Raw genomic sequence first — 24854 nt, forward strand, 5'->3', positions numbered from 1 at the left:
TCTATTCATATAGTTCTTTAGATGACCTTTATGTTTTCTTTAAGTTATTTCCAAGTAATGGTTCAGTACTAAAATACTATTTCCACGTAGACATCAAGAAACAGGTACTGAGAGATTGAGACTTCTTAGGTCTATACCTGAGTTGTTAGCTGAGCCTGAAACAGGTTTTTTGAGTCCTGAGATCTTCAACTCTAAGGCAGTTCTTTTTGTCACATTGCATTTTCAGTGCCAGAACCCGGGCTGCCACAGCGTCCAGGGATGACGCTCATGCCATAGTTTATGCGAACATCTATCTCCTGCACAATCCCAGCTGCCCTGGCCTGTCCTTTCACTCCCTCAGTGTCCTTATGACCCTCTGTCTCTTCCTCCTACCCAGCTACTTAATATACAAAGTGAGTGAAACGGAAGCTATACCTTTTCTCCCTTAATGCCTTGTTTTCCTGGGATACCGTGTTCTCCTGGCAATCCCTAGAAAATTCAGAATAAAAGGGAGAGAGCAATTAGAAAATCTCTTATTGTAATAACATTTCTGTCTGTGAGTCTTTGTCAGGAGAACAGAATTTTAACATGCAAACTACCTGGGAACGTGTTGATTTTGGTCTGCTGGAGAGAGAAAAACCTTAATGAAAATATGTGGCTTGTTGTTTCAAGTGAGGTAACCTGAATGTAATGAGAAAGAAACTAAATAAGGGAGACCTGAACGAAATGCCCCATCCATATTACTGCCAAAAGGCATGGAAGAACGGCTCATGGTGGCATCACACTATGACTCAGAAAGACAATGGGGTAAATAGAAAATATGCTTTTACTATGATTTGGCAAGAAAGGCTCTTTTATTTTATTCTCTATTCTAGCTCTAGCCACTATCACTTAACGTCATTTCTTGGGCATCTTGTGGCTCCACCTGTGCCACCAGCATTATGTTTCTTTTTGTAAGATCTCTCCATTAGGTACACGTTCAATGGTTCACTAAATGGCTTGGGGGTGCAACAAAAAGATTTGCTTCATGAAGTGAATGTTCAAAGTACCAAGTGACCAAACGTGCTGAAAGATGAACCCCTGTAGTCTCAGTCAGGGAGCACGGAGAACAGAGCAAGATGTCATGGGGCGGCTCCCAAGGTGATGGGAAAAGGAGAGATTCTAACAGTTGCATGGAGGGTACTCAAATCATGGCCAGATAGAGATCAGTGTTAAGAAGTGATGGTCAAGCATTTTTCTCGTTTTGCTCAAGTGAGGATTGATAGTGAGGTTTTGGCTCCCAAGATGTCAGAAGGCTAGGGAGATAGTCCAAGGGACACAAAGCTGACATGGGGGAATGGATAGAAAAGTGCATTTATTCAACCAAAAAACAGAAGAATACACATTCTTTTCAAGTGCACATGGAATGTTCTCCAGGATAGATCACATGCTAGGCCACAAAACAAGTCTCAACAAATATAAGAGAACAGAAATTATATCAAGCATTTTTTCCAACCAAAATAGTATGAAACTAGAAATCAATTACAGGAAATAAAATGGGATAAACACAAAATTGTGGAGACTAAACAACATGTTACTAAAAAGCCAATGTGTAAATGAAGAAATCAAGAGGAAATCAGAAAACACCTCAAGACAAATGAAAATGGAAACACAACTTTCCAAAATCTATGGGATACAGCAAAAGCAGTTCTAAGTTTATGGTGGTATGGGCCTAACTCAACAAACAAGAAAAAATCTCAAATAAACAACCTAACCTCCCATGTAAAGGAATTAGAAAAAGAACAAACAAAACTGAAAGTCTGAAGAAGGAAGGAAATGACAAAGATCAGAGAAGAAATATTAAATAAAATAAAGACTCCCAAACCCCCAAACAATAGATAAGATCAATGAAACAAAGAGCTATGTTTTTTGAAAAGATAAACAAAATTGATAGCCTTTAGTGAGAGCTCATCAAAAAAAAAAAAAAAAGAGAGAGGACACACATAAACCAAATAAGAAATGAAAGAGGAAAAATGACAACCATTACCACAGAGATGCAAAAAATCATAAAAGAATACTAGTTATATGCCAAAAAATTGGACAACATAGAAGAAGTGGACAAATTTCTAGAAACATAAAACCTTCCAACACTGAATTAGAAAGTAATAGACAATCTGAACAGGCTGGTCACTAGTAGTGAAATTGAATTTGCAATTAAAAAAAACCTTACAGCAAGCAAAAGTCCAGGACTGGAGAGCTTCACAGGTGAATTCTACCGAACATATAGTGAAGAGCTAATGCCTTCCCCCCTCAAACTATTCCCAAAAGTTGAAGAGGAGGGAACACTGCCAAATTCATTCTATAGGACCACCATTACTCTGATACCAAAACCAGACAAAGACATTACAAAAAAAGAAAATTACAGGCCAATATCTCTGATGAATATAGATGCAAAAATCCTCAACAAAATGTTAGCAAACTGAATTCAAGAATTTATAAAAGGGATCATACACCATAATCAAGTGGTATTTATTCCAGGGATGTAAGGATGGTTCAATATCTGCAAATCAATCTATGTGATGCACCACATTTACAAAAGGAAGGGTAAAAATTATGATAATCTCAAAACATGCAGAAAAAGCAATTCACAAACTTAAACATCCACTCATGATAAATGCTCATCCAAGTTGGTACTGAGGGAACATATCTCAACATCACAAACACCATTTATGACAAACTCAAAGCTAACATCATACTCAGTGGTAAAAAGCTGAAAGCCTTTCCTCTAAAATAAGGAAGAAAACGTGTATGCCCACTCTCACCAGTTCTATTTAACATAGTATTGGAAGTCCTAGCCACAGCAACCAGACAAGAGAAAGAAATAAAAGGCACCCAAATTGGAAGGAAAGCAGTAAAACTGTCACTATATGCAGATGCCATGATACTATATATAGAAAGCTGTAAAGTCTCCACCAAAAAACTATTAGATGTAATAAATGAATTCAGTAAAGTTGCAGGATATGAAATTAATATACAGAAATCTGTTGCTTTTCTATACACTAATAATGAAACTATCCAAAAGAGAAAGCAAGAAAATAATCCCATATAAAATTGAATGAAAAAGAATAAAATACCTAGGAATAAACTTAACCAATGAGGCGAAAAATCTATAGTCTAAAAACTATAAAACACTGATGAAGGAAATTGAAGAAGATATAAAGAAATGGAAAGACCCTGTTTTCATAGATTGAAAGGATTAATACTGTTAAAATGTCATTACAACCCAAAGCGATCTACAGATTTAATGCATTGTCCAATGCATTTTTCACAGAACTAGGATAAATAATCCTAAAATTTATATGGGACCACAAAAGACATCACATTGCCAAAGCAATCTTGAGAAAGAAGAACAAAGCTGGAGATATGACACACTCGGACTTCAGAGTATATTACAAAGCTACAGTAATCAAAACAGTATGGTACTGGCACAAAAACAGACACATAGCTCAATGGAACTATAGATAGCTCAGAAATAAACCAATTATTGGTCAATTAACCTACGGCAAAGAAAGCAAGAATATACAGTGGAGAAAAGACAATCTCTTCAATAAGTAGTGCTGGGAAAACTAGACAACTACATGTAAAACAATAAGTTAGAACATTTTTTCACACCATATACAAAAATAAACTCAAACTGAATTAAAGACCTAAATGTAAGACCTGAAACCATAAAACTCCTAAAAGAAAAAATAGGCAGAACACTCTTTGACATAAATTGTAGCAATATATTTGGATCTGTTTTCTAACGCAAAGGGAACAAAAGCAAAAATAAATAAATGCGGCCTAACTAAACTTAAAAGCTTTTGCACAGCAAGGGAAACCATTGACAAAATGAAAAGACAATCTACTGAATAGGAGGAAATATTTGCAAATGATATGACTGATAAAGAATTAATATCAAAAACATATAAACAGCTCATAAAACTCAATATTAAGAAAAACAAACAACCTGATTTTAGAAATGGGCAGAAGACCTGAATAGACATTTTTCCAAAGAAGACACACAGATGGCCAACAAGCACATGAAAAGATGCTCAACATCGTTAATCATCAGGGAAATGCAAATCGAAACCACAATGAGGTATCACCTCACACCTGTCGGAATGGCTACCATCAAAAACTCTACAAATAACAAGTGTTGGAAAGGATGTGGCAAAAAAGGAACCCTCGTGCACTATTGGTGGGAATGTAAATCAGTGCAGCCACTAGAGAAATCATTGTGGAAGTTCCTCAAAAAACTAAAAATAGAGTTACTTAGTGATCCAGCAATCCCATGCCTGGTTATATATTCAAAGGAAATGAAAACAGTAATTCAAAAAGATACATGCACCCCAATGTTCTTAGCAGCATTATTTATAGTTGCCAAGATAAGGAAGCAACCTAAGTGTCCATCAATAGATGAATGGATAAAGAAGATGTCATATACATGCACAATGGAATGCTACTCAGCCATAAGAAAGAATGAAATTCTGCCATTTGCAACAGTGTGGCTGGACCTAGAGGGTACTGTGCTTTATGAAATATGTCAGATGGAGAAAGACAAATATTGTATGTTATCACGTATATGTGGAATCTAAAAAATAAAACAAATGATTGAACATAACAATATATAACAGACACACAGATATAGAGAACAATCTAGTGGTTACCAGTGGGGGAAAGGGAAGGTGGGAGGAGATAGGGGTAAGGGAATTAAGAAGTGCAAACTACTGTGTATAGAATAAATAAGCAAGCAGGATACATTGTACAACACAGGAAAAATAGCCATTATTTTGTAATAACTTTAAATGGTATATAATCTATAAAAGTATTGAATTACCATAATGTACACCTGAAACTAATATAATATTGTAAATTAACTACTTCAATTAAAAAAAAAGGACATTTAAACGGTGTGAGGGTGTGTGTGTGTGTGTGTGTGTGTGTGTGTGTGTGTGTGTGTGAGCTGAGTAAAGCTAGGTTTAATGCAACCGGAGGACCTTTCTCCAATTGCATTATTATATAAATATTTTCAGCCAGAAGACTTGCCCTTTTTGGAGAACGTTGCAAGAAGACAACAACAGAAGCTTTGGAAGTATCCTACTTGGATGGAGAATTGAACCAAAAGCCATTTATGATGATGTATAATGGAAATGCTAACTTGGGTTTCAAAGACTGATTTGTTAGGCTAATATTCAAAAGGACCTCGTATGACTATATGAAGATACTAATGTTCTCAATAGCCCCTGACATTAGGTGTGCTCAGTTTTATTGGTAGAGATGACCCATGCCTTTGGAAAATGTAGTATAACTCAGTCACATGAACAGATGTTGATGTTCTTTAAAACATGCTTTAGGGGGCTTCCCTGGTGGCGCAGTGGTTGAGAGTCTGCCTGCCAATGCAGGGAACGTGGGTTCGTGCCCCAGTCCGGGAAGATCCCACATGCTGCGGAGCGGCTGGGCCCGTGAGCCATGGCCGCTGAGCCTGCGCATCCGGAGCCTGTGCTCCGCAATGGGAGAGGCCACAACAGTGAGAGGCCCGCGTATCGCAAAACAAACAAACAAAGAAAACATGCTTTAGTCTCAATTTAATTTACAAATATCAAAGACACATGCATCTACTATACATACAGTATCTCCTGGTGGTCCTCTGGGTCCCATAGGGCCTGCGGGTCCTTGCTGACCCTAAATAGAAGGTGATATGTACTTTAATTTGATAAAAATTAGATGGTACCTGAATATATGTAAAACATGGTGTGAACTTTATCTATAGAAAGATCGACTTTCCACCATCCAGCCTCCTCTATATAACACTGAAACGTGCTTTGGGCCTACAAAGATAGTTTCAAGATGTTGTCATTTAAATGAGTCTGTTCTCACCAGTAGGTGAGGCCTGGATAACTTGCCTTGCCCACTGGTGGGGGCATATCACACGAATCTCTCCAGCACCTCCCAACAGCTGGTCTTTGGGTCGCTCCTGTAGAGTCCTGCGTGGGCAACTCAAACACTTCTGGGCTGCATCATTTTGGCTTAGGGAATTGAATCCTGAATCCTGTTCTCTTTGAGAATACAGCTCAGGGTCATAGATGTGGCTCACACTGTTTACTCTTAAAGCTTTTAGGATGCTATTGTGAATATGGTCTGAAAAGAGCTTAAAAATCCCATTGTGATCCATAAGGCACAGTTACCATGTAGGTAATAAATGCGGCCAATGTGGGGATCGGGGAGATCACCATGGAAACATGATAAAGTCTCTGAGAACATTTGTGATGAAAATGAGTGGTCCATCAGAGTTCCTTGTTTTACACAGAAATGGCTATAACTTCAAAATAATATCCTCATTCGTCTCAGTTATTTCTTATATACCTTTAGTCCTGAGCTTCCTATTACACCAGGGGGGCTAGGATCTCCAGGCTCGCCCTAAACATATGGTGGGAAGGAAAGTGAAATGGTTATTTTAATGTTTCACAATCTCATTACATGGGAGATGCAAGAGAAGGGGGTCAGGGGATTACCTTTATTCCCTGTGATCCTCTTATTCCAGGTTCTCCCTGTAAATGAAAGAAGGACCATATGTGTAATGGTTAAATATGGATGGAGAAGAGCATCTCTAATGCTGCAATTCACCTACTTCCCCACTAGCTGACATACAATAAAGGGGAAAATTATGGAAGACATGGTGAAGTCAAGGAGGGTTCATTCTAAAATATGATTTAAAATAATTATTGCTAATACATAAACAATAATTTCCTATTTTTCTTTCTTCTCTGTAACAGCTTTTTTCCCCAATGTCACTTTTGACACTTTAACCATCATGGTCCATTAGCGGTCACTGAGTTCCCTACTTAGCTGACATTGTTATAATTTGCTGCCGGTTCATCTTGTATCTCAAGAGAACTAAAACTGCAGATGAGGGCGAAAAAGAAAGAGTAAAGTTTAAGTTGATATGTCATGGAGGTTCTACTTTCAGGTGTATGTATTTAATGGAACAAAAAAACACACAAAAATTAAGGTTACACAAAAGAGGACAATATTGGCTATAATGAGTTTGCTTTTCTTATTTTCCATGACTTACTATTGATCCTTTCTTGTTTGAGAAATCCAATTTGTATCATTAACAAAATTTTTGAAAAAAATCTGTATCTTACATATTAATTTTGTATTTTAAATATGCTTAGTGTATACCTTTCATCACATTCATGTCCAGTCACAAATAGTAATGGGTTAAAGAAAATATACACTACCCAAAGCCAATGTGGAAGTGTCATCACATGATAACACTTAACAAGGTTTAAAATTTCTCATTTATCAAAATAAAAGAGTCAAAATTCACAGAGGAAAAAGTAAAATGCTCAGGGAGCTGACCTTATCAAATGTATTAGACTCCAAAGTAAACATACTAGAAATCAGAGAGAAAGAAAATGAAGTAGAAAACCCAAGACAGTGATAAAACATCTACTTACTCTCTCTCCCTTTTCACCTTTTGTAAAGGGTTCACCCTAGGAAAATGGGGGGAAAACAGAATCATTTATAAACGCTTTTAGGAATAATCTCTCCAAACCTGGATGTGGGTAAATCCTGCAGGCCAAACTCAGACTCCATTGCAAACATGCAGTGATCCAGAACGTCACATTGTCTGCCTATGCAGCTTAGAAGGACCATACGAAAATGAATTTAAAAACCGTTTCATATTTCCAAATGAACAGTAAGTTAATAATTTCAATGTTATTTTGAGAATCCTGAGTGGTTGACAAATTACAATGCGGTCCAAGGCCACAGCTTCCTCTTGCATGGTTCAGATAGAAGATGGTCACACACACACACACACACACACACACACACACATCCAATCAGAGGCAGAATGAATGTGAAGATGCCAGAGTGATCAGTGGAAGGACATTCATTTGCATTTTTCCAGTTACTTCAGTTGGTGCTTAAAAATACAGAGTTTAAATTAGTGTTTAAAAATGCAAAATCATTATTTTAAAAATACTTTACTAATTTTCATTTTTCTTTTAATGAAAATGGCTTGAAGCAGTTAATTACTGGGTGAGTAACAGTACAAGTCTGTGGAACTGATACTAGTTCTTGTTGGGTCTAGGTATGAAGGTTCTGGGGAGAGACAGAAGCTTTGAAGGAATGCCCCTTATTAAGTAACACTGCCCCTGTTGTCACTGTGTTACTAACACCACAACCCACCCTTAACACACACACACACACACACACACACACACACACACACACACACACACACACACACACACACGGGGAGGCTTCCCCTTATTAACTTCTGTTCTTGAAGGTATGTATCATGATGTCATTTAACCTTCACTACAGGGCTGTGAGGGAGATATTGTCCCATTTCAGGAATGAGGAAAGAGACTCAGAAAGTTTCTGAGTAACTGAGTTACTTCCCCTAAAACAGCATTCGTCCACTGTATGTTCCCTTGTCTATCTTGCCAATAAACTCTGTGAAGGTAGAGATATAATTCATCTTGACTATCATAGCAACTCTGGGGTACACTATTGGTGTCGAACAAAAGTTTATTAAATTAGGGAATTTAAAGTTTTACAGATATAACAATAGTAGCTGACATGTATTGAATAAAACACTTATACCTGTTTTAATCACTTTCTGTACACTAACACAGTTGCCCTCTTGTGTCAACAGGCTGGGTACGATGAGTACACTCATTTACAGAGGGGGAATCTGAAGCCCAGAGAAATTAAGCCATTTCCTCAAGGTCACAGAATCAGTAAGAGGTCACTGATGATTTAAACCCAGGCAGCCTGACTTCAATCCCAGGCTTTGCTTGCTCAGTCTGTTTGATTTGATTTGAAATGTAATCGATTTATTATTTGAATGGAGTGAATTGACAATAAGATGGATACCACACATTTTAGTAACTTAGTAATTTTAGTAATTTTCTTTTGTATCTGAAAGTCAAGGGCAAGTGTGAGAACCAGTATGGTAGGTACTGCTGCTCTCAAAGGTCCTCTTAGGGGCTTGACCTTCAGGTCACGATCGGGAGGGGTGTGGTTACTGAACAAGCCTCGTGTCCCGTGACCTGGACACTGTGGGCCCCCATCTTCTCCCTGACGTTTCCAAGCTCCCTGCAGTTATGTGAGGCCAGGCAGCTAGTTCTGACTGTGAAATGTGTGCAGAAGTGATGCATGCCGCTTGAAGGAGCCCATTCCTCATCCTCCAGTCCTGCTTCCCTGGCAGTGGTGGCTGAGAAGTTTGCACCTAGCAGATGGTGTAGCTCCTGGGTGCCAATCAGCCTGGTGACTGGTCACTGAGGGTCGTGTACAGCAGGACACCCACTCCTCCCGGCCACGCTGGGCAGGCAGCACGAGCAAGAGAAAACCTTTCTTGGGTTAAAACCATAGATATTTCAGGGCTAATTTGTTACTAGGCATACCCTACCTACTCTGACTAATATGACCCATATCTATCCAACATCATTACATCTCTTATTATTGGATAACTTCTATATATTAGATTAGGGCTTTATATTTTTGCTTTTCAGTCTTAATTCTAAAAGTCAATTTGAGTTTTAAGATAGGAGACGAAGTTAATTAGATGTGAGCAATGGGCAACATTGCTTTTGTAACTGCTTGTTTCTGATTATAGCACATTGCTTATCTAGAACCTCTGTCAAGCCACACTGACTAAAGTAACTGCTTGTAAAAGAAAAAAGAACCAAAATCAGGAGCCTGGTTATCTAGAGACCTGATATTTCGTCCTAGTTCCAATGGCTACCATCTGGGACAAGTCTTCTACATTTTAGAACCTCTTTTTCCTTATCTATAAAATCCTGGGGTTCAACCAGATGATATTTCAGCTCTGATGTCTAACCTGGTCATGTTCTAAATTTCCTATAACTGGGAACAAAGTGCCATTTTAAAGTACCATTCAGGCTCCTAATTCAGATCTGGATGAAGGCTATTGTTCTGTTCGGGCCTTCTGGTTATTATGCAAAGTTAAGTCCACATCCTGTTCTGTATTAAAGAGGTTGAGATCACAAAGAGCTAAACTGCTCTGCTAATAATGTGAAATTTGTGTTTTTTCCTGTGGGGTGGGGTGAGGAGAGAGGCAGGCAAAGACGTGTAAGGGGTGTAGGATAATTCAGGGATTCAGAGGGAACTGACAAGGAGAAGAACTGAGAGGAAAAGAAGCTGGTTTCTCCTGGGTAAGGTAGATGGGGCGAAAGGTAGTCTCAGGGCGTTGGGTCTTGGTGGCAGGACGGAGAACCACAGGGAAACCCTTACGAACTGTGACATCCTCCAGCGCTTGCTACGCAAAGCATGGTCTAGGGACCCACAGCAGGAGCACGGCCTGGGACTTTGAGAAATACAGCCACTCAGGCTGAAAGCAGCTCTTTTGTTCCTTTCCTGTTTGCCCATTTCTGTTCCCTTCTAAACTTAAAAGAACCTAAATATAAAAATGAGATCACTAAGCAATTGAAACTAACTCCTGACTTGTGCTGTCCTGAATGCACCCCATGCTTTGTCTAACCTGTTGATTCTTTTCCTAGATGAAAAGAAGTAAGAATGAAGAATTAAGCAGTTAAAATATGACTAACTCTCCTGCTGGCAGATCACGCGGGCAAGAGAACATCTGAAGAAAGAGTCAGCCAGTCTGCGTGCAATGGAGAAAGATGCAGAACCCAACCTCCTGCCTCAATGATTCACTGAGATTCTTCCCCCATTTTTCCCTCTAAAAACTGTCCTGGCTGAGCAGAGTCTTTGGAGTTGGTCTCTTGACACAAGTCCACCATCTTCTCAGATGGCTGGCTTTTCTGATTAAAGCATCTTTCCTTTCTACTGACATTTGCCTCTCGAATTACTGGCTTATGAGCCATCAGCAGCTGAACGTGGGTTTGGTAAAAAGCCCAAGCCAGACCTGCTGAACTAGCGTTGGCATTTCAAAATGATCTTCAGGTTATTTAAGTTCACACTTAGTATGAGAAGCACTGCTCTAACCCATTCAGATTTCTCTATTCTGCTCTACCAGTCCCAGCTATCCCAGTAGAACTGTAGTAAATCTTAGGGACTGGTCTGTTATGGGTCATGTGGAAATTAGGACAAGGTGAGTATCAGTGTTCCAGCATGGAGGGGAGTCAGTGGGGACCCAGAGAGGTAGGTAAGAGGTGGGAGACGTGCCCACAAGTGTGGAGTATCAGGAGTGAGCGGGCAGATGGACGGGGCAGCAGACACCAGACTGGATTTGTGGGACACATGAGATTTCCCAGAGAGTCCCAGGAAGGGCTGTTACTGGCCTGGATGGAATACTAAGGGCAAGCATGATTCCTGAAGTAGGAGAACTTCGGAGTACATGAGAGACAGCACTGATTCTAAAGCTGCCTGAAAAATGATTGTCATTGCCAAGGATGCTTCACTTTTTAAAAAATTAATTAAATTATTTTTGGCTGCCATTGGGTCTTCATTGCTGCACACGGGCTTTCTCTAGTTGTGGCGAGTGGGGGCTACTCTTCGTTGCGGTGTGCGGGCTTCTCATTGCAGTGGCCTCTCTTATTGCGGGGCACGGGCTCTAGGCACGCAGGCTCAGTAGTTGTGGCACGTGGGCTTCAGTAGTTGTGGCTCACGGGCTCTAGAGCGCAGGCTCAGTAGTTGTGGCGCATGGGCTTAGTTGCTCCACAGCATGTGGGATCTTCCTGGACCAGGGCTCGAACCCATGTCCCTTGCATTGGCAGGTGGATTCTTAACCACTGTGCCACCAGGGAAGCTCAAAGATGCTTTTATTATTCATTTGAGCTATTATGTTTAGTTATAGCATGGCAGCTTAGTGATTTTTTTTTTTTTCTTTTTTGCCACACGCGGGCCTCTCACTGTTGTGGCCTTTCCCATTGCGGAGCACAGGCTCCGGACGCGCAGGCTCAGCGGCCATGGCTCACAGGCCCAGCCGCTCCACGGCATGTGGGATCTTCCCGGACCGGGGCACAAACCCGTGTCCCCTGCATCGGCAGGCAGACTCTCAACCACTGCGCCACAAGGGAAGCCCAGCTTAGTGATTTTTAAACCCTGGGTTCTGGAATCTGCCTTCCTAGGAGTGATTCATGGTTTCAATACTTCCTAGCTGTGTGAACTTACAGAAGTTACTTAACCTCTCTGTGCCTCAGTTTCCTCATCTGAAGGATGGGGGTGATTTTTAAAAAAATGAACTAAGTGAGTTAATACATGTAAAAAACTTAGTACCTTGACTAGAGTACATGCTCAAATATCTGATCTATTGTTCCCTATGGCAGGGGCAACCAAGGTGCATGGAATTGGGGCTGATTAAGACATATATTTTTAATTCTATCTTTTGGATATTCTTCCTCTGCTCTCAAAGCTAAAATACTTACAGATTCTCCTTTTTCACCTTTAGGGCCAATAGAGCCTGGAAATCCTGGTGGTCCAATTTCACCCTTTCAAGAAAAAGCAGAAGAAAGTTTTTGCAGGAGGCCAGGTGAGTCCTGTTGTGACTGTCAGGGTCAGAGCATTGCCGATGCCCTTTCTAACCACGGAAGTTATCTCTTATCCTCCAAGAGGCAATGTGAAGTTCTGAATCCAGTTAGGCTATTTGCATAATAATGTTTGTCAGTGCTCCACGATGCCTTTAGGTCTTTTAGAAATCCATAATATTCATTAGGATCTTTAAAATTAATGTGAAACAAAAGTCAATTATTTTTCAAGGAAAGAACATTTAGAGGGAAAAAATTATAATTTCGCTGTGCTGTATTTTGTTTTTGCAAAAAAAAAATTTTTTTGTTGTTTTAAAGACATGAGATAATTTAACTGACACAATAATCCAGACCCATTTTATTTCAGGCACTTCTTTCTTTTTTCAGGTTGGGGGAGGTGAAGGGGTGAGGAGTCACAGGAAGAAAAACACATCTCTCCACTGTTTCCAGCACTTATATCACCACTTAAATGTTCGGCTGTGAACAAAGAAGGCATTCTTGTTGATGTGGGGACAGTAGCAACTTAGAAATGCCTAAGAGGTTCTGGTCAAAAATCTTGAGAAGGGATTTGTATGTGACATATAAAGGGAATTTTGAGAAAATAAAATTTTAGAAATAATACTTGTGGCAAGGAAATGTATTGTTAATTAGACTTCAGGGATGTCCCAGCATTGTGCTTCCATTTAAATATTAACCAGCATTCCCGAATACCAGACCGTTGTTAAATTAAATGCAGCCACTAGAAGTTATGTAATGTTGGTTATTTTCCAATCTCAGGAGCATTTTTGCAAAACAATATTCACCATTGCACTTCCAAGTATATGCCTTTTTTGCCCATTTTGTCTTTTTTTTTATTTTGAAAAAAATACAAAACACATAAAGTTGAATATGTCAAACCTCCATGGACCACACACCCAAGATGGAAGAAAGAAAAAAAATTTATAACCGAAGAAGTTTCAAATTCTCTCTCTCTTCCTATCCCAGAGAGAGCCAGTCATGGGTTTAGTACTTCTGTTTTCAGTCTATATTTTTGCACTTTTACTGCATATGTGGAACCATAAATAATATGTTATTTTGGATATTTAAAACAAATTCTATAGAAGCCATTGTTTGATCTTGTATATAATATTTTGTGACTTTTTTCCCTACTCAATGTGGTTTTTAATATCCATCCTCTATTAATAGATATATTTAGATCTAGCTCATTCATTGAACCCTCAGATAGCATTCTCTTGTGTTAATGTATCGGGGTTCGTCAAAGCCCTACTGATGGGTATTTGGTTGCCTCTAGCTTTTCTCTATTATAAACAAGGCTGCAATGAACATCTTTATACCTGCCCCCTGTGTGGATATGTTTATGTGTTTATTTTTTTATTTTTAATTTTTTTTGCAGTACGCGGGCCTCTCACTCTTGTGGCCTCTCCCGTTGCGGAGCACAGGCTCCGGACGTGCAGGCTCAGCGGCCATGGCTCACGGGGCCCAGCCACTCCACGGCATGTGGGATCTTCCTGGACTGGGGCACGAACCCGTGTCCCCTGCCTCAGCAGGCGGACTCTCAACCACTGCACCACCAGGGAAACCCTATGTGTTTATTTTGAATCCTCAAACAACAATCTACCCAAAGTATTTCAAGTACTAGTTAATTACAGCCCTAAAACATTGTTTTATTTCTATATTTCTATCCTAATCAGTATCTTGTGATTTTAGACTAGAGGAAGAGGGAGCCTGTCATATATAATGGACAGACAAATCCATGTTTTTATTAAGGTGGTGTCTAGATTTGTGGAATATATTTTGTAAATGTAATCTTGATTTTATTAATGCAAGTATTATCCTTTATAGTGTACCACCCAAACATATAATGTACTATCTGTTTTGCACTTACCATATTGTAGGAGAAGCCATTTTTTCCTACAGATATTGAATTCTATCCATAGTACAAAGAGGAAGAAATTGGTGGAGACATTTAAGGGGCTTAATACTGTTGCTTTGAAAGGATAAATAAACAATTGGCCTTATACAAGTGTTAGGCTGTACAGAGTGACCTTCCTATTACCCATTTGATGGGTGCTAAAAGCCCCAGTGCATAGGTGTGATAGAAAAACTTATGCCTAGCAAGTTGCATAAAGTAAATGGAGAAATCAAGGAAAGGGTCTAGAAATTACTATAAAAGTCACATCTGCTCAATACCAAAGGTAAGGGGAGGGGAATATACTTGGAGGAAGAGTACCTATGTTCACAGCTGCTAAGTATTTGAAGCAATGTATACAGGTCTCCATTGAAATGCAGAGGAAGGACCCAACAGAGGCTTTGGTCCATCTCTGATTGGTACGAAGGGGTGTCTGGGCTTGGAGGAAATCTAAGAGTTCTGTTCCCGTATATAAAAATCTACAAACAAAAGCATTTCACACCTGAAGCACAGACACGTATGCTGTTTTTCATAGTGAGAATGGGTGTTCAGTGAGTTATCAGTGGCTATGAGCTGAAAGACAAGTGATGAGTTTACTTAGCTTCAGGAAAGGCTGTCATTTAATTTGACACCTTGGATGCTATCTGAAAGGTCTGGTGGTGTTGAGCCTCCATCTTTCCCCTCTGACAACTGCCCTAAAACACACCGCTAATTCCTCAGGAGTCCTTAGATATTCTGTCACCTATTCCACCGTCTCTATAAAGGAGCAGTTCTCCCCGACTGACCTGCAAACACAGCATCATCCCCTCACCAGATCCCATCAGTCTCAGGTCGTCATTTCAGTCCTGGTAGACTTGTTACTTGGATATCATGGTCTCCATCGTCATGTACCATTAAAAGCCGGTAGTGTTCCTTGGTGTTTCTTCCTGTATCCCAGTGTTCTTGATACAGGACTTGGCTGCTAACCTAGGAGTGATTTGTGTGTTCATCCTACTGCTGTTTGCATCTGTTCTGGTCCTTCACTGGAAGGCTGGGTTCCAAATGGTAGGCTGGTTTTGTGATACTACTCTGCCAGCCGGTGCGTCGAGAAGTGATGTGTGATACAGCAATAAGTCACTTATGGGTTGAAATTGTACTTCTCGTTCAATCTTTTATTCTACAGGATAAATTGAGCCTCAACATTATGGTGGGAGAAGCAAAGATGATCAAGACCGGGTGTTAAGGATGGTAACAGCTAACTACTAATATCAAACAGAGATAAACGATACCTTATGAGAATGAAGAAAGTTTGGAGTGGATGGATAGGAAGGAGTGAAGCATTAGTGAGGGCTTCATATGTGCCAGGTATTGTGCTTCGGGCAAGTTCATCTCATCTCATTTGATTTCAATCCTGCCATCAATTCTCTGTGTAGATGTGATTGTGTCCATTTCACAAATGAGGAAACCGACGCTCACAGAAATAAAGTGTCTTTCCCAAGGAGACAGAGTTGTTAATGGCACAATCAACTTTTGATGCCAAAGCCCAGGATCTTTTTAGCACTCAATGGTTCTCCACCCTGGCTGCCAGGTAGAATCACCTGAAGCTCTTTTAAATAATAGCAATATGGACCACCCCCCACTCTGCCACCACCCCAGATCAACCATGTACATGGGCTCTGCCCCACATCAGAGTATCTGGAGATGGAACCTGAGTACTGGTACCTTCTAAAAGCCCTCAGGGGGTTCCAACGTGCAGTTGGAGCTCTGAACCACCAGAGTCCACCACAGGTTCAAGCAAAGATCTGAAAGAGCAGCTTGAAGGAGCTTTAAATTCTCACTACAGTGACGCAGGAGCAGCATTATAATTTTAAGAACAAAAGTATAGATTCAGCCCAGGTACTAAGTGAGTGTGTACAGGTAGAGGTGATTCTACTCTTCTAGCAAATGTGGTGCTTATGTTTTTGAGTTTATCATATGCATTATTTACTGGCAGAGTCTTTCTCCTTTTAATTAGAATTCTTACAAATCATTTCATATGGGCATTTATATCAGGTTCTCTGTAGACTCTTCTGGGTTATTTCTTTGGGCAGGAAGAGGCAACAGTCATGCCACTGGCTTTTTCTAATTCCACTTAAGATTCTGAAGCAATTAGAAAAGATTTTGAGCCATAGAAAGGGTCCTTAGAGTTTGAAATACACCTGTTTGACAGAATCAAATTTCTCATCATTGAGGTCTTAAGAATTCCTAAGTAACATATGTTTCCTAATGAACATAGCAAACCCAGGGCCAGCTGTTTTGTTTCAAGAAGTGAATCATCATTTAAATACTTTAAAAGTGCCACAACTCTCTTTGCTCAGCTGTCCTAAGTGACAAGCTTTGTGGCTTTCTTTTTTTTTCTCCTTAGTCTGCATGTGTCCAGCAGTAATTGCTTAAAATATAATGTGTTCCTTATGGTGGTGTAGGAATTCCGCAAGCTATTTGGTTACAGGAAATAATGCTAATGTACTAGCAGTACAATCCAAGACACATAAATGACCTTATTGCTGGATAATCAATTTCTGGGATGCCTTTTTAAGAATGTCAAGGTTTTATTGGTTTACTTATTTGCAGGAAATTTCATTTTCAATGGTCAGTCTATAAGAAGCCCCTACTTTCTGTTGAGACTATCTTTTAGCAGCTTTTTCTGGTTACGGAGGTATGATCTTGTGAATAGATTGGCTGCACTGATTTATAAGGCACAGAAGTCATATTTTCTTGGATTCATGTCGAAATACCCTGCCCTCCATCATGAGAATTTTTACTGGGTGAATGAATGAAGAGAGAACCCCCAGGCCATGTTCCCGCAGAGTATTTCCAACCCACTTGCCTCTGTCTGGATTTAACGTGCATTTTTCCCCCCTTTTTTTAATTGAAGTATAGTTGATTTACAACGTTGTGTTAGTTTCAGGTGTACAGCAAAGTGATTCCATTTTACATACATATATATCTATTTTTTCCGATTCTTTTCCCTTATAGGTTATTACAAAACATTGAGTATCGTTCCTGCATTTTGTTTTTCTTGACAATGGCATGTTCCCACTGAATCCAAGGTCATCCCAACTGCAGGATCGAACAGGAGTGAAACATCTTTTTGACCAGGCAAGGGCATCTGTCATCTTCACAGCTAATATAATTAAACCCGTGAATGATGATGAGAAGGCAGTGCGAATTCGTCAGTATTTTAACTGTAAAGCTATTTTGAAATAATTATTTGGTTAAACCGAGACCGTACATGATAAAACCCCACCCCAAAATGCTCCCATGATAGTTTATGTTTGGACACTTAAGAAAACACAAAAATAGCAAGCCTTGGGCATCGTGTCAAAGGGCCTTTCAGATGGTTTTTGCCGTCTACATGGATCCATGAAACATCTAATTAAAAACCGAAACTTGTGTCCTAATTTCATTTACCTGTGACAGCTATTTCCCCTCGATGTGGATGTGTTTGTTCCCTTCCTGTAGTCAGCTACTCAGGGCCTTCTCTTGGAGGCCAGGGAGGCTCGTGCCCACTGCAGGCTGACTTGGAGCCCGCAGGGCAGCGGGACTGCCCTGATGTGTGAATGGGTGTGAGTTGGTGTAAGATGTTTTTACTCAAATTTACTTCGCAAATTTGATTACCTTCTCTCCTTTTGGGCCACCAGCTCCATGCTCACCAAGGTTTCCCTAGGTAAACATAAAACAAATAAAAAGACAACAATCCATTTATTTTTAATACATTCAGTCCCTAATTAAGCATAGAAATAGTGAGATAACAGCACAGTAACAGCTTTTTATAGATATCATTTTAATCCCATTTGCCTCTCTCACGTTCTGTCAAATATTCCTGAAAAGCTCTAATTATTGAGACCCTACCTATCCTCGCTGTGACATCCCCCCAGGAGGTGACGCTGGAGAAATACACGTCTCCAGGGGTGAATTAGCAATATTTCAAATTAACGCCCGGCAGCCTCACTCGGTGCCCATCCACTCCACGGATAGGACTGTCTAAGGCTAGCAGTGATATCCTTGCTGCTCAGTGTAATGGACATTCCTTTCACTGCCCTCTTGGCTGCACTTGGCACGTCGTGACTTGCATCCCACACATTCTCCTGTTTCTCTGACCTCTCCTCCCACACCATCTCCTAACTGCTCAAGGTTGGACCTCCTCAGGACTGGGTCCAGCTCTCTTGTTGTGACTCGACATTTGGTCCCAGATACTCTTATCTACCCCGCAGCTTAGGCACCATCTACACCAAGAAAGACACATTTGTAAACCCAGCACACGTCTCCCTTCTGGGTTTTGACACCTATATCTAATTTTCTACTTGACCTATCACTCGTAAATTCTAGAAGAGATTTATATTTGACAAGTTCAAAACTGAATTAAAAAATACAACAAATACAGGCGATATAAGTGAGAAAGATGAGAATACCACATTGTTAACATTTGTTAGTCCAGAAGGGGGAGAATGATAATTAACTTCTTCCTAATATATCTCTGCGGTTTAACTTGTTAAAATGAGTGGTAATTTCATTGTATAATTGAAAAAAATCAAGGAAAGAAAGTCTGAATTCATCTTCTCCCATCTGTAGAGCTCTTTCTTCTTCCATCTGGGTGTTGTCGTTAACTCTGCCCTCCTCTGTTCCTTGAGGACAATGTCATCCGGTCTGGTTGCCTCTGTCCCCAAATCTCTTCTCTCCATTCTACTCGCCTTCACTGGGAAGGCCACCATCACATCTCGCCAGGATCATTGCAATGGCTCCCTCATTGGCCCTATAATCCACTCTTCCCCTCTCCCCACCGTACATTCTCTATAGAAGGTCAGAGAATGATCTTCAAACGACATTCTGACCTCCTTCCTTCAAAACCTTAGCAGAGTCGTATTAAGGTCTTCTCTCAGCTCTTCAAATGGACCGAGATCCTTCCCGTCCCTCCCTGTAGTTCCCCACCCTGTCCTCACTTCTTTGTCTGGTTAGCAACCGCTCAACCCTCAGGGCTCAACTACTGAGATAAAATGCTTCCTGTGGGTCTCCAGACAAGTTCCCCTCATAGGTTTCCATTGGACATGGTGTTTCTCCTTCATAATACTAACATTGAAAATGTTGTGTTTGTTTAAAAATATTTGCACCTCTTGCATTGGCATGTAAGGTCCATGATGGCCTGGAACTGAATGGCCGCCCCATGTCTAGTGCCCTACCTAATGTATAGGACGCACTCAACAAGTATTTGTTGAATAAATATGCCAATGATTCTGACTTACATGATTTTTTCCCATTAACGTTTTTTTTAAATTGAAAATACATATGTTGGTAGAGAAAATTCAAAGTACAGAAATGCTTAAACAACAAAAATACACAGAGGCACTGGTTCAGATCACTGTTGCTACAGTTTAACATTTTAAATGTGCCTCCATGTTACTCATGCTACTCCAATTAAAAATAAATAGTTTATAACTGCTGTTATTACTGGTCTTGTGATATTCTCTCATTTTTCCTACTTAACTTTGATCCGAGATGTCTAAATTGAAAATAAAAATTGTCGTCTCAAAATCCTGAGCTATAAATTATTACAGGGACATATTTGAAAATGAGGTATAACACTCCAAGACTGCTCATTGCAAGAATGAGCAGTTAGAAAATGGTAGGTTGTTTGAATGCAATCTGCACAGAAACACAGAAACTCTAGGAATTTCCTGAAAATACTACCACCTGGGCCTGGAGCCAATGACTATGCACAACCCATCAGAGTCTCTGCCTAGCTCTGCTTATGCCGTGACGTGTGGGGAAGGCGGAACATGCTTTGGTCTAAGACACAAGTTGTCCAGAGGTGGTCTTTGGATTGGGAGGCCCCATGCTCTTGGCTTGCAGAGCAGAAGAGCACCCAAAGTACATTTGCTGAGAGCATCTCACAGTGTAGCACCTTGGTTTAGATTCCCCTCCTCCTCTGAACCCCGGCAACCTAAAGGGCATCAGAGATGCTTCAGGGATGAAGAAATGCCTCTGCAGCACCAAGTCATATTATTCTATCCATAGGCTGTATTGTTCTAAAATCTTGATTTTTCTGGAGGCTTTCCTATCCAGAGAAACAACATGGTATTTACTGCCTAGCAGAGTGCCATATGTTTGCTTCACGCCATAGCTAGGTCAGGAGACTCATCTAATCAAGGACCCACAGTGGCCTCTGTAGGTGTTCTCCACTCTTGGGCTAACAGTACTCAAGGCAGAGGCAAACTGGAACTTCAGCTGCATTTATTTGTTGGCATGTGAGATTCTCCTCTCCGCTTTCTCCAAGTTAATTGTACCGGATAATTACTTGGCTCTACAGAAATAATGAGACATCGTCCTTGTGTTTCTGGAGCCCACGGTTCTGCCTCAGATGTTATTCTAATTTTACGAGGTCATTTTGTGCCTTGCTGCCATGTTATCTGAATGGTTCTCATAAACCTTTTGAGTAGCTATAATAGCTGTACCCTCTTGAGTGTGTTTGTTGAAGAGTTTCTATGGTGCAGCGGAGAAGGTTGTTGTGTGTGCTACTCAGCCTGCACATTTCAGGAATTCTGGGGAGACCAAGGTGGCAGAGTAGGAGGAGGCTGAGCTCACCTCCCCCCACAAACACACTGGTAACACACCCACATGTGGAGCAACTCTCACTGAAAACAAACTGGAGACTGACACAGAGACTCTTATACAATCAAGACCGTAAGAAGGATCCACACAAAATCTGGTAGGAAGGGAAGAGAAGCGATCAGGTTGGGACTTGCACCCATAGCGGGGGACACAGAAGAGAAGGGGGATTACATGGCCTCAGAGATCCTCCCTGGGAAGCAAGTGGTTTGAACCACATTTTGGGTGCTCCAGCCCTGGGGTCTGACGTCAGGAGGATGAGTCCCCTTAGCTGGTTTGCAGACCAGTGGCCCTGACAGCGGGGCTGTAAGAAACCTCGAGTCTGCTTGTGAAGCATGTGCGCACACTCGCTTACTCCCAAAACAAGGCGGAGGGAGCAGATGAAAACTACCCAGGACTCTGGCTGGTTACCTGTGGCCATGCCTGCAGGTTCCCCAGCCCAAGTTGAGCACCTGGACCAGCTCGCTGGCTCTGTGGTGCAGCTCCACACTATAGCAAGGACTGCCATGGTCAAGGGGGGTGCGCGGTTGTGAGGTGATGGAGCTGCCTTAGACCTGGCACAGCATCTGAGTGGGGGGACAGTGGCCATTGCTGTCACCCCTGGAGGCAGCAGAGTGGGGGCCTCCCAGAACTCTAACGGTGCCAGGAACACCACAGCCTGCACCTTGACCCACAATGAGCAACCACTCCAGGCCCTCTTACTCCAACATTGCTCCCCTCTGGGGCAAGGGTGGTGGTGGTGGGAGAGGGGAAAGCACACTCTTGGAGGGAACAGAGCCATCTCAGACCTGACCCTCGTGGCTTCTGCTCCAGCAACCGGGAAACTGCCCCCACTCCCCAGTGGGGCGGTGATGGTCACTAAGCAGAGGAGAAGCCCTGAATCACACCTGGCTCCAGCTCTAGCACCTCCATCTCCAGCCCCACTTCCTACCAAGGTAAGAGCGGCCAGCACACCCTGGAAGAAGACGTGCCTCAGGCTCAGGTCGGATCCAGCTCTCCCCGCAAAGCCACTGGGCACATGCAGACTGTAGAGGGAAGCTCCCACAAAAGGACACCCCTTCAAGACCATATAGGTAACTGGTTCACCTAACAGAGAAAGTTAGCAAAATGAGAAGACAGAGGAATTTGGTTCAAATGAGACAAAGGAAACCCCTGAAAAGATAAGTAATTAAATAGAAATAAGTAATTTATCAGATAAAGAGTTCAAAGCGTTAGTAATAAGAATAATAACTGAATTAGAGAAAACAATAGATGAACACAGTGAGAATTTTAACAAGGAACCAGACAATATAAAAAAGAATGAGTCAGAACTGAAGAATACAATAAATGAGTAATAAAGAAACACACTAGAAAGAATGAACAGCAGACTAGGTGATACAGAAGAACATATAAGTAATCTGGAAGATAGACTATGAAAATCATCCAATCAGAGCAGCAAAAAGAAAAATAAATTCTAAAAAGTGAGAACAGTTTAAGGGACCTCTGAGACAATGTTAAGCATACCAACATTCATATTATAGAGAACACAGAAGGAGAAGAGAGAGAGAAAGTAGTAAAAAAATGTATTTGATGAAATTATGGCTGAAAAATTCCCAAACCTGAAGAAGGAAAAAATATCCAGATACAGGAAGCACAGAGGGTCCCAAACAGGATGAACTCAAATAGACACACACCAAGACATATCATAATTAAAGTGGCAAAAGTTAAAGAGAGAATTCTAAAGGTAGCAAGAGAAAAACAAAGAATCATATACAAGGCAACCCCCATAAGGCTATCAACTGATTTTACTGCAGAAATTTTGCAGGCCAAAAGGGAAAGTGCTGAAAGTGAAAAACCTATAATCTAGAATAATCTACCCAGCAAGGTTATCATTTAGAACTGAAGGAGAGATAAAGAAATTCTCAGACAAGAAAAAACTAAAAAAGTTCATCAATACTAAACTTACCCTAAAAGAAATGTTAAAGGGTCATCTCTAGGTGGAAAAGAAAAGGCTACAGTAAGAAGGAAGACTCTACAGGAAAGGAAAAATCCCACCATTAAAGGTAAATATACAGTAATGGCTGTGAATCAACAACTTAAATAAGCTAGTACAAAGATTAAAAGAAAAGAATTGTAAAATCAACTACAATAAACAGTGAAGGGATCAACATGAAGATGGAAAATATGACCTTAAAAACACAAAATGTGGGGGGAGAATAAAAAATGTAGATCTTTTAGAATGTGATTGAACTTAAACGACTATCAGTTTAAAACAAGTAGAAATAGTTATAGGTCATTACATATATGTAACAACAAATCAAAAACCTAAAATAGATACACAAAAAACTAGAGAGAAAGGAACACAAGTATACCACTAAAGAAAATCATCAAACCACAAGGGAAGAAACTACAATAACAAAAGAACAGAGAAGAATTACAAAAACAACCAGAAAACAAGTAACAAAACAGCAGTAAGTACATACCTGTTAGTTCACTTTAAATGTCAATGGACTAAATGTTCCAGTAAGAAGAAATAGGGTGGCTGATTGGATAAACAAAACAAGACCCATCTATATGATGCTTACAAGATACTCACTTCAAACTGAAAGTGAGGGGATGGAAAAAGATATTTCATGCAAATAGAAGTGACAAGAAAGTGGGGGTAGCAGTACTCATACTAGACAAAATAGACTTTAAAACAAAGACAAAAGACAAAGAAGGGCATTATATAATGATGAATGGATCAATGCAAGAAGAGGATACTATACTCGTTAACATATATGCACCCAATACAGAAGCACCTAAATATATAAAGCAAATATTAACAGATAGGAAGGGAGAAATTGACAGTACAGTAAGTCCCGTACATATGAACGAGTTCTGTTCCAAGAGCATATTGGTAAATCCAGTTTGTTCGTAAGTCCAACAAAGTTAGCCTAGGTACCCAACTAGCACAGTTGGCTATATACTGTTGCTTTTACACTTGCTTCCAGACATGCTGGGCTTGAAATAAAGATACTGTACTATTGTACCCTATGCAATACTGAACAGTAAAGTACACAAAAGCTCAACCACTCGTAGAGGATGCACGCACATGACAACGTATGCCAGACAAGTGAACTAACTTACCTGATCGGACATGCGAAGGCACATTTGCATCTTTGAAAGTGCACAACTTGAAGGTTCGTATATAGGGGACTTGCTGTACAATAATAGCAGGGGACTTTAACACCCCACTTACTTCAATGGACAGATCATCCAGAAAGGAAATCAATAAGGAAACAGTAGTCTTAAATGACACACTAGACTAGTTGGACTTAATAGATATCTATAAGACATTCCATCCAAAAAGAGCAACAGAAACATTCTTTTCAAGTGCACATGGAATGTTCTTTGGGATAGATCACATGCTAGGCTACAAAACAAGTCTGAATAAATTTAACAGGTTAGAAAATATATCAAGCATTTATTCCAACCACAATGGTATGAGACCATTACAATCAATCAATTACAGGAAGAAAAATGGGAAAAACACACACACATGGAGACTAAACAACATGCTGCTAAAAAATCAATGGATTAATGCTGAAATCACAGAGGAAATCAGAAAATTCCTTGAGACAAAAAAATAAATAAAATAAAAACACAACTTTCCAAAATCTACAGGATGTAGTAAAAGCAGTCCTAAGAGGGAAGTTCATAGTGATACAGGCCTACCTCAAGAAACAAACAAACAAAAAACTTTCAAATAAAAAACCTAACTTCTCATCTAAAGGAATAATAAAAAGAAAAACAGCAGAAGGGAGGAAATAATAAATATCATAGAGGAAATAAATAAAATAGAGACAAAAAGAAAAGATCAATGAAACCAAGAGCTGGTT

General features: G+C 40.3%; 1 protein-coding gene across 1 annotated transcript in view; it reads right to left on the reverse strand.

The window, feature by feature from the left end:
• COL19A1 (collagen type XIX alpha 1 chain) overlaps positions 1-24854 on the reverse strand; it is a 352964-nt gene that overhangs the window by 58468 nt on the left and 269642 nt on the right. The window contains exons 17-23 of the mRNA XM_060167691.1: positions 18010-18054; positions 12366-12428; positions 7461-7496; positions 6513-6548; positions 6364-6417; positions 5629-5682; positions 415-468 (exon numbers count right to left, since the gene is read on the reverse strand). Of these exons, the coding sequence (XP_060023674.1) occupies positions 415-468; positions 5629-5682; positions 6364-6417; positions 6513-6548; positions 7461-7496; positions 12366-12428; positions 18010-18054 (342 nt within the window). The remainder of the gene's footprint in view (positions 1-414; positions 469-5628; positions 5683-6363; positions 6418-6512; positions 6549-7460; positions 7497-12365; positions 12429-18009; positions 18055-24854) is intronic.

The sequence above is a fragment of the Lagenorhynchus albirostris genome, chromosome 12 (assembly GCF_949774975.1).
Source record: "Lagenorhynchus albirostris chromosome 12, mLagAlb1.1, whole genome shotgun sequence".
NCBI classification, from domain to species: domain Eukaryota; kingdom Metazoa; phylum Chordata; class Mammalia; order Artiodactyla; family Delphinidae; genus Lagenorhynchus; species Lagenorhynchus albirostris.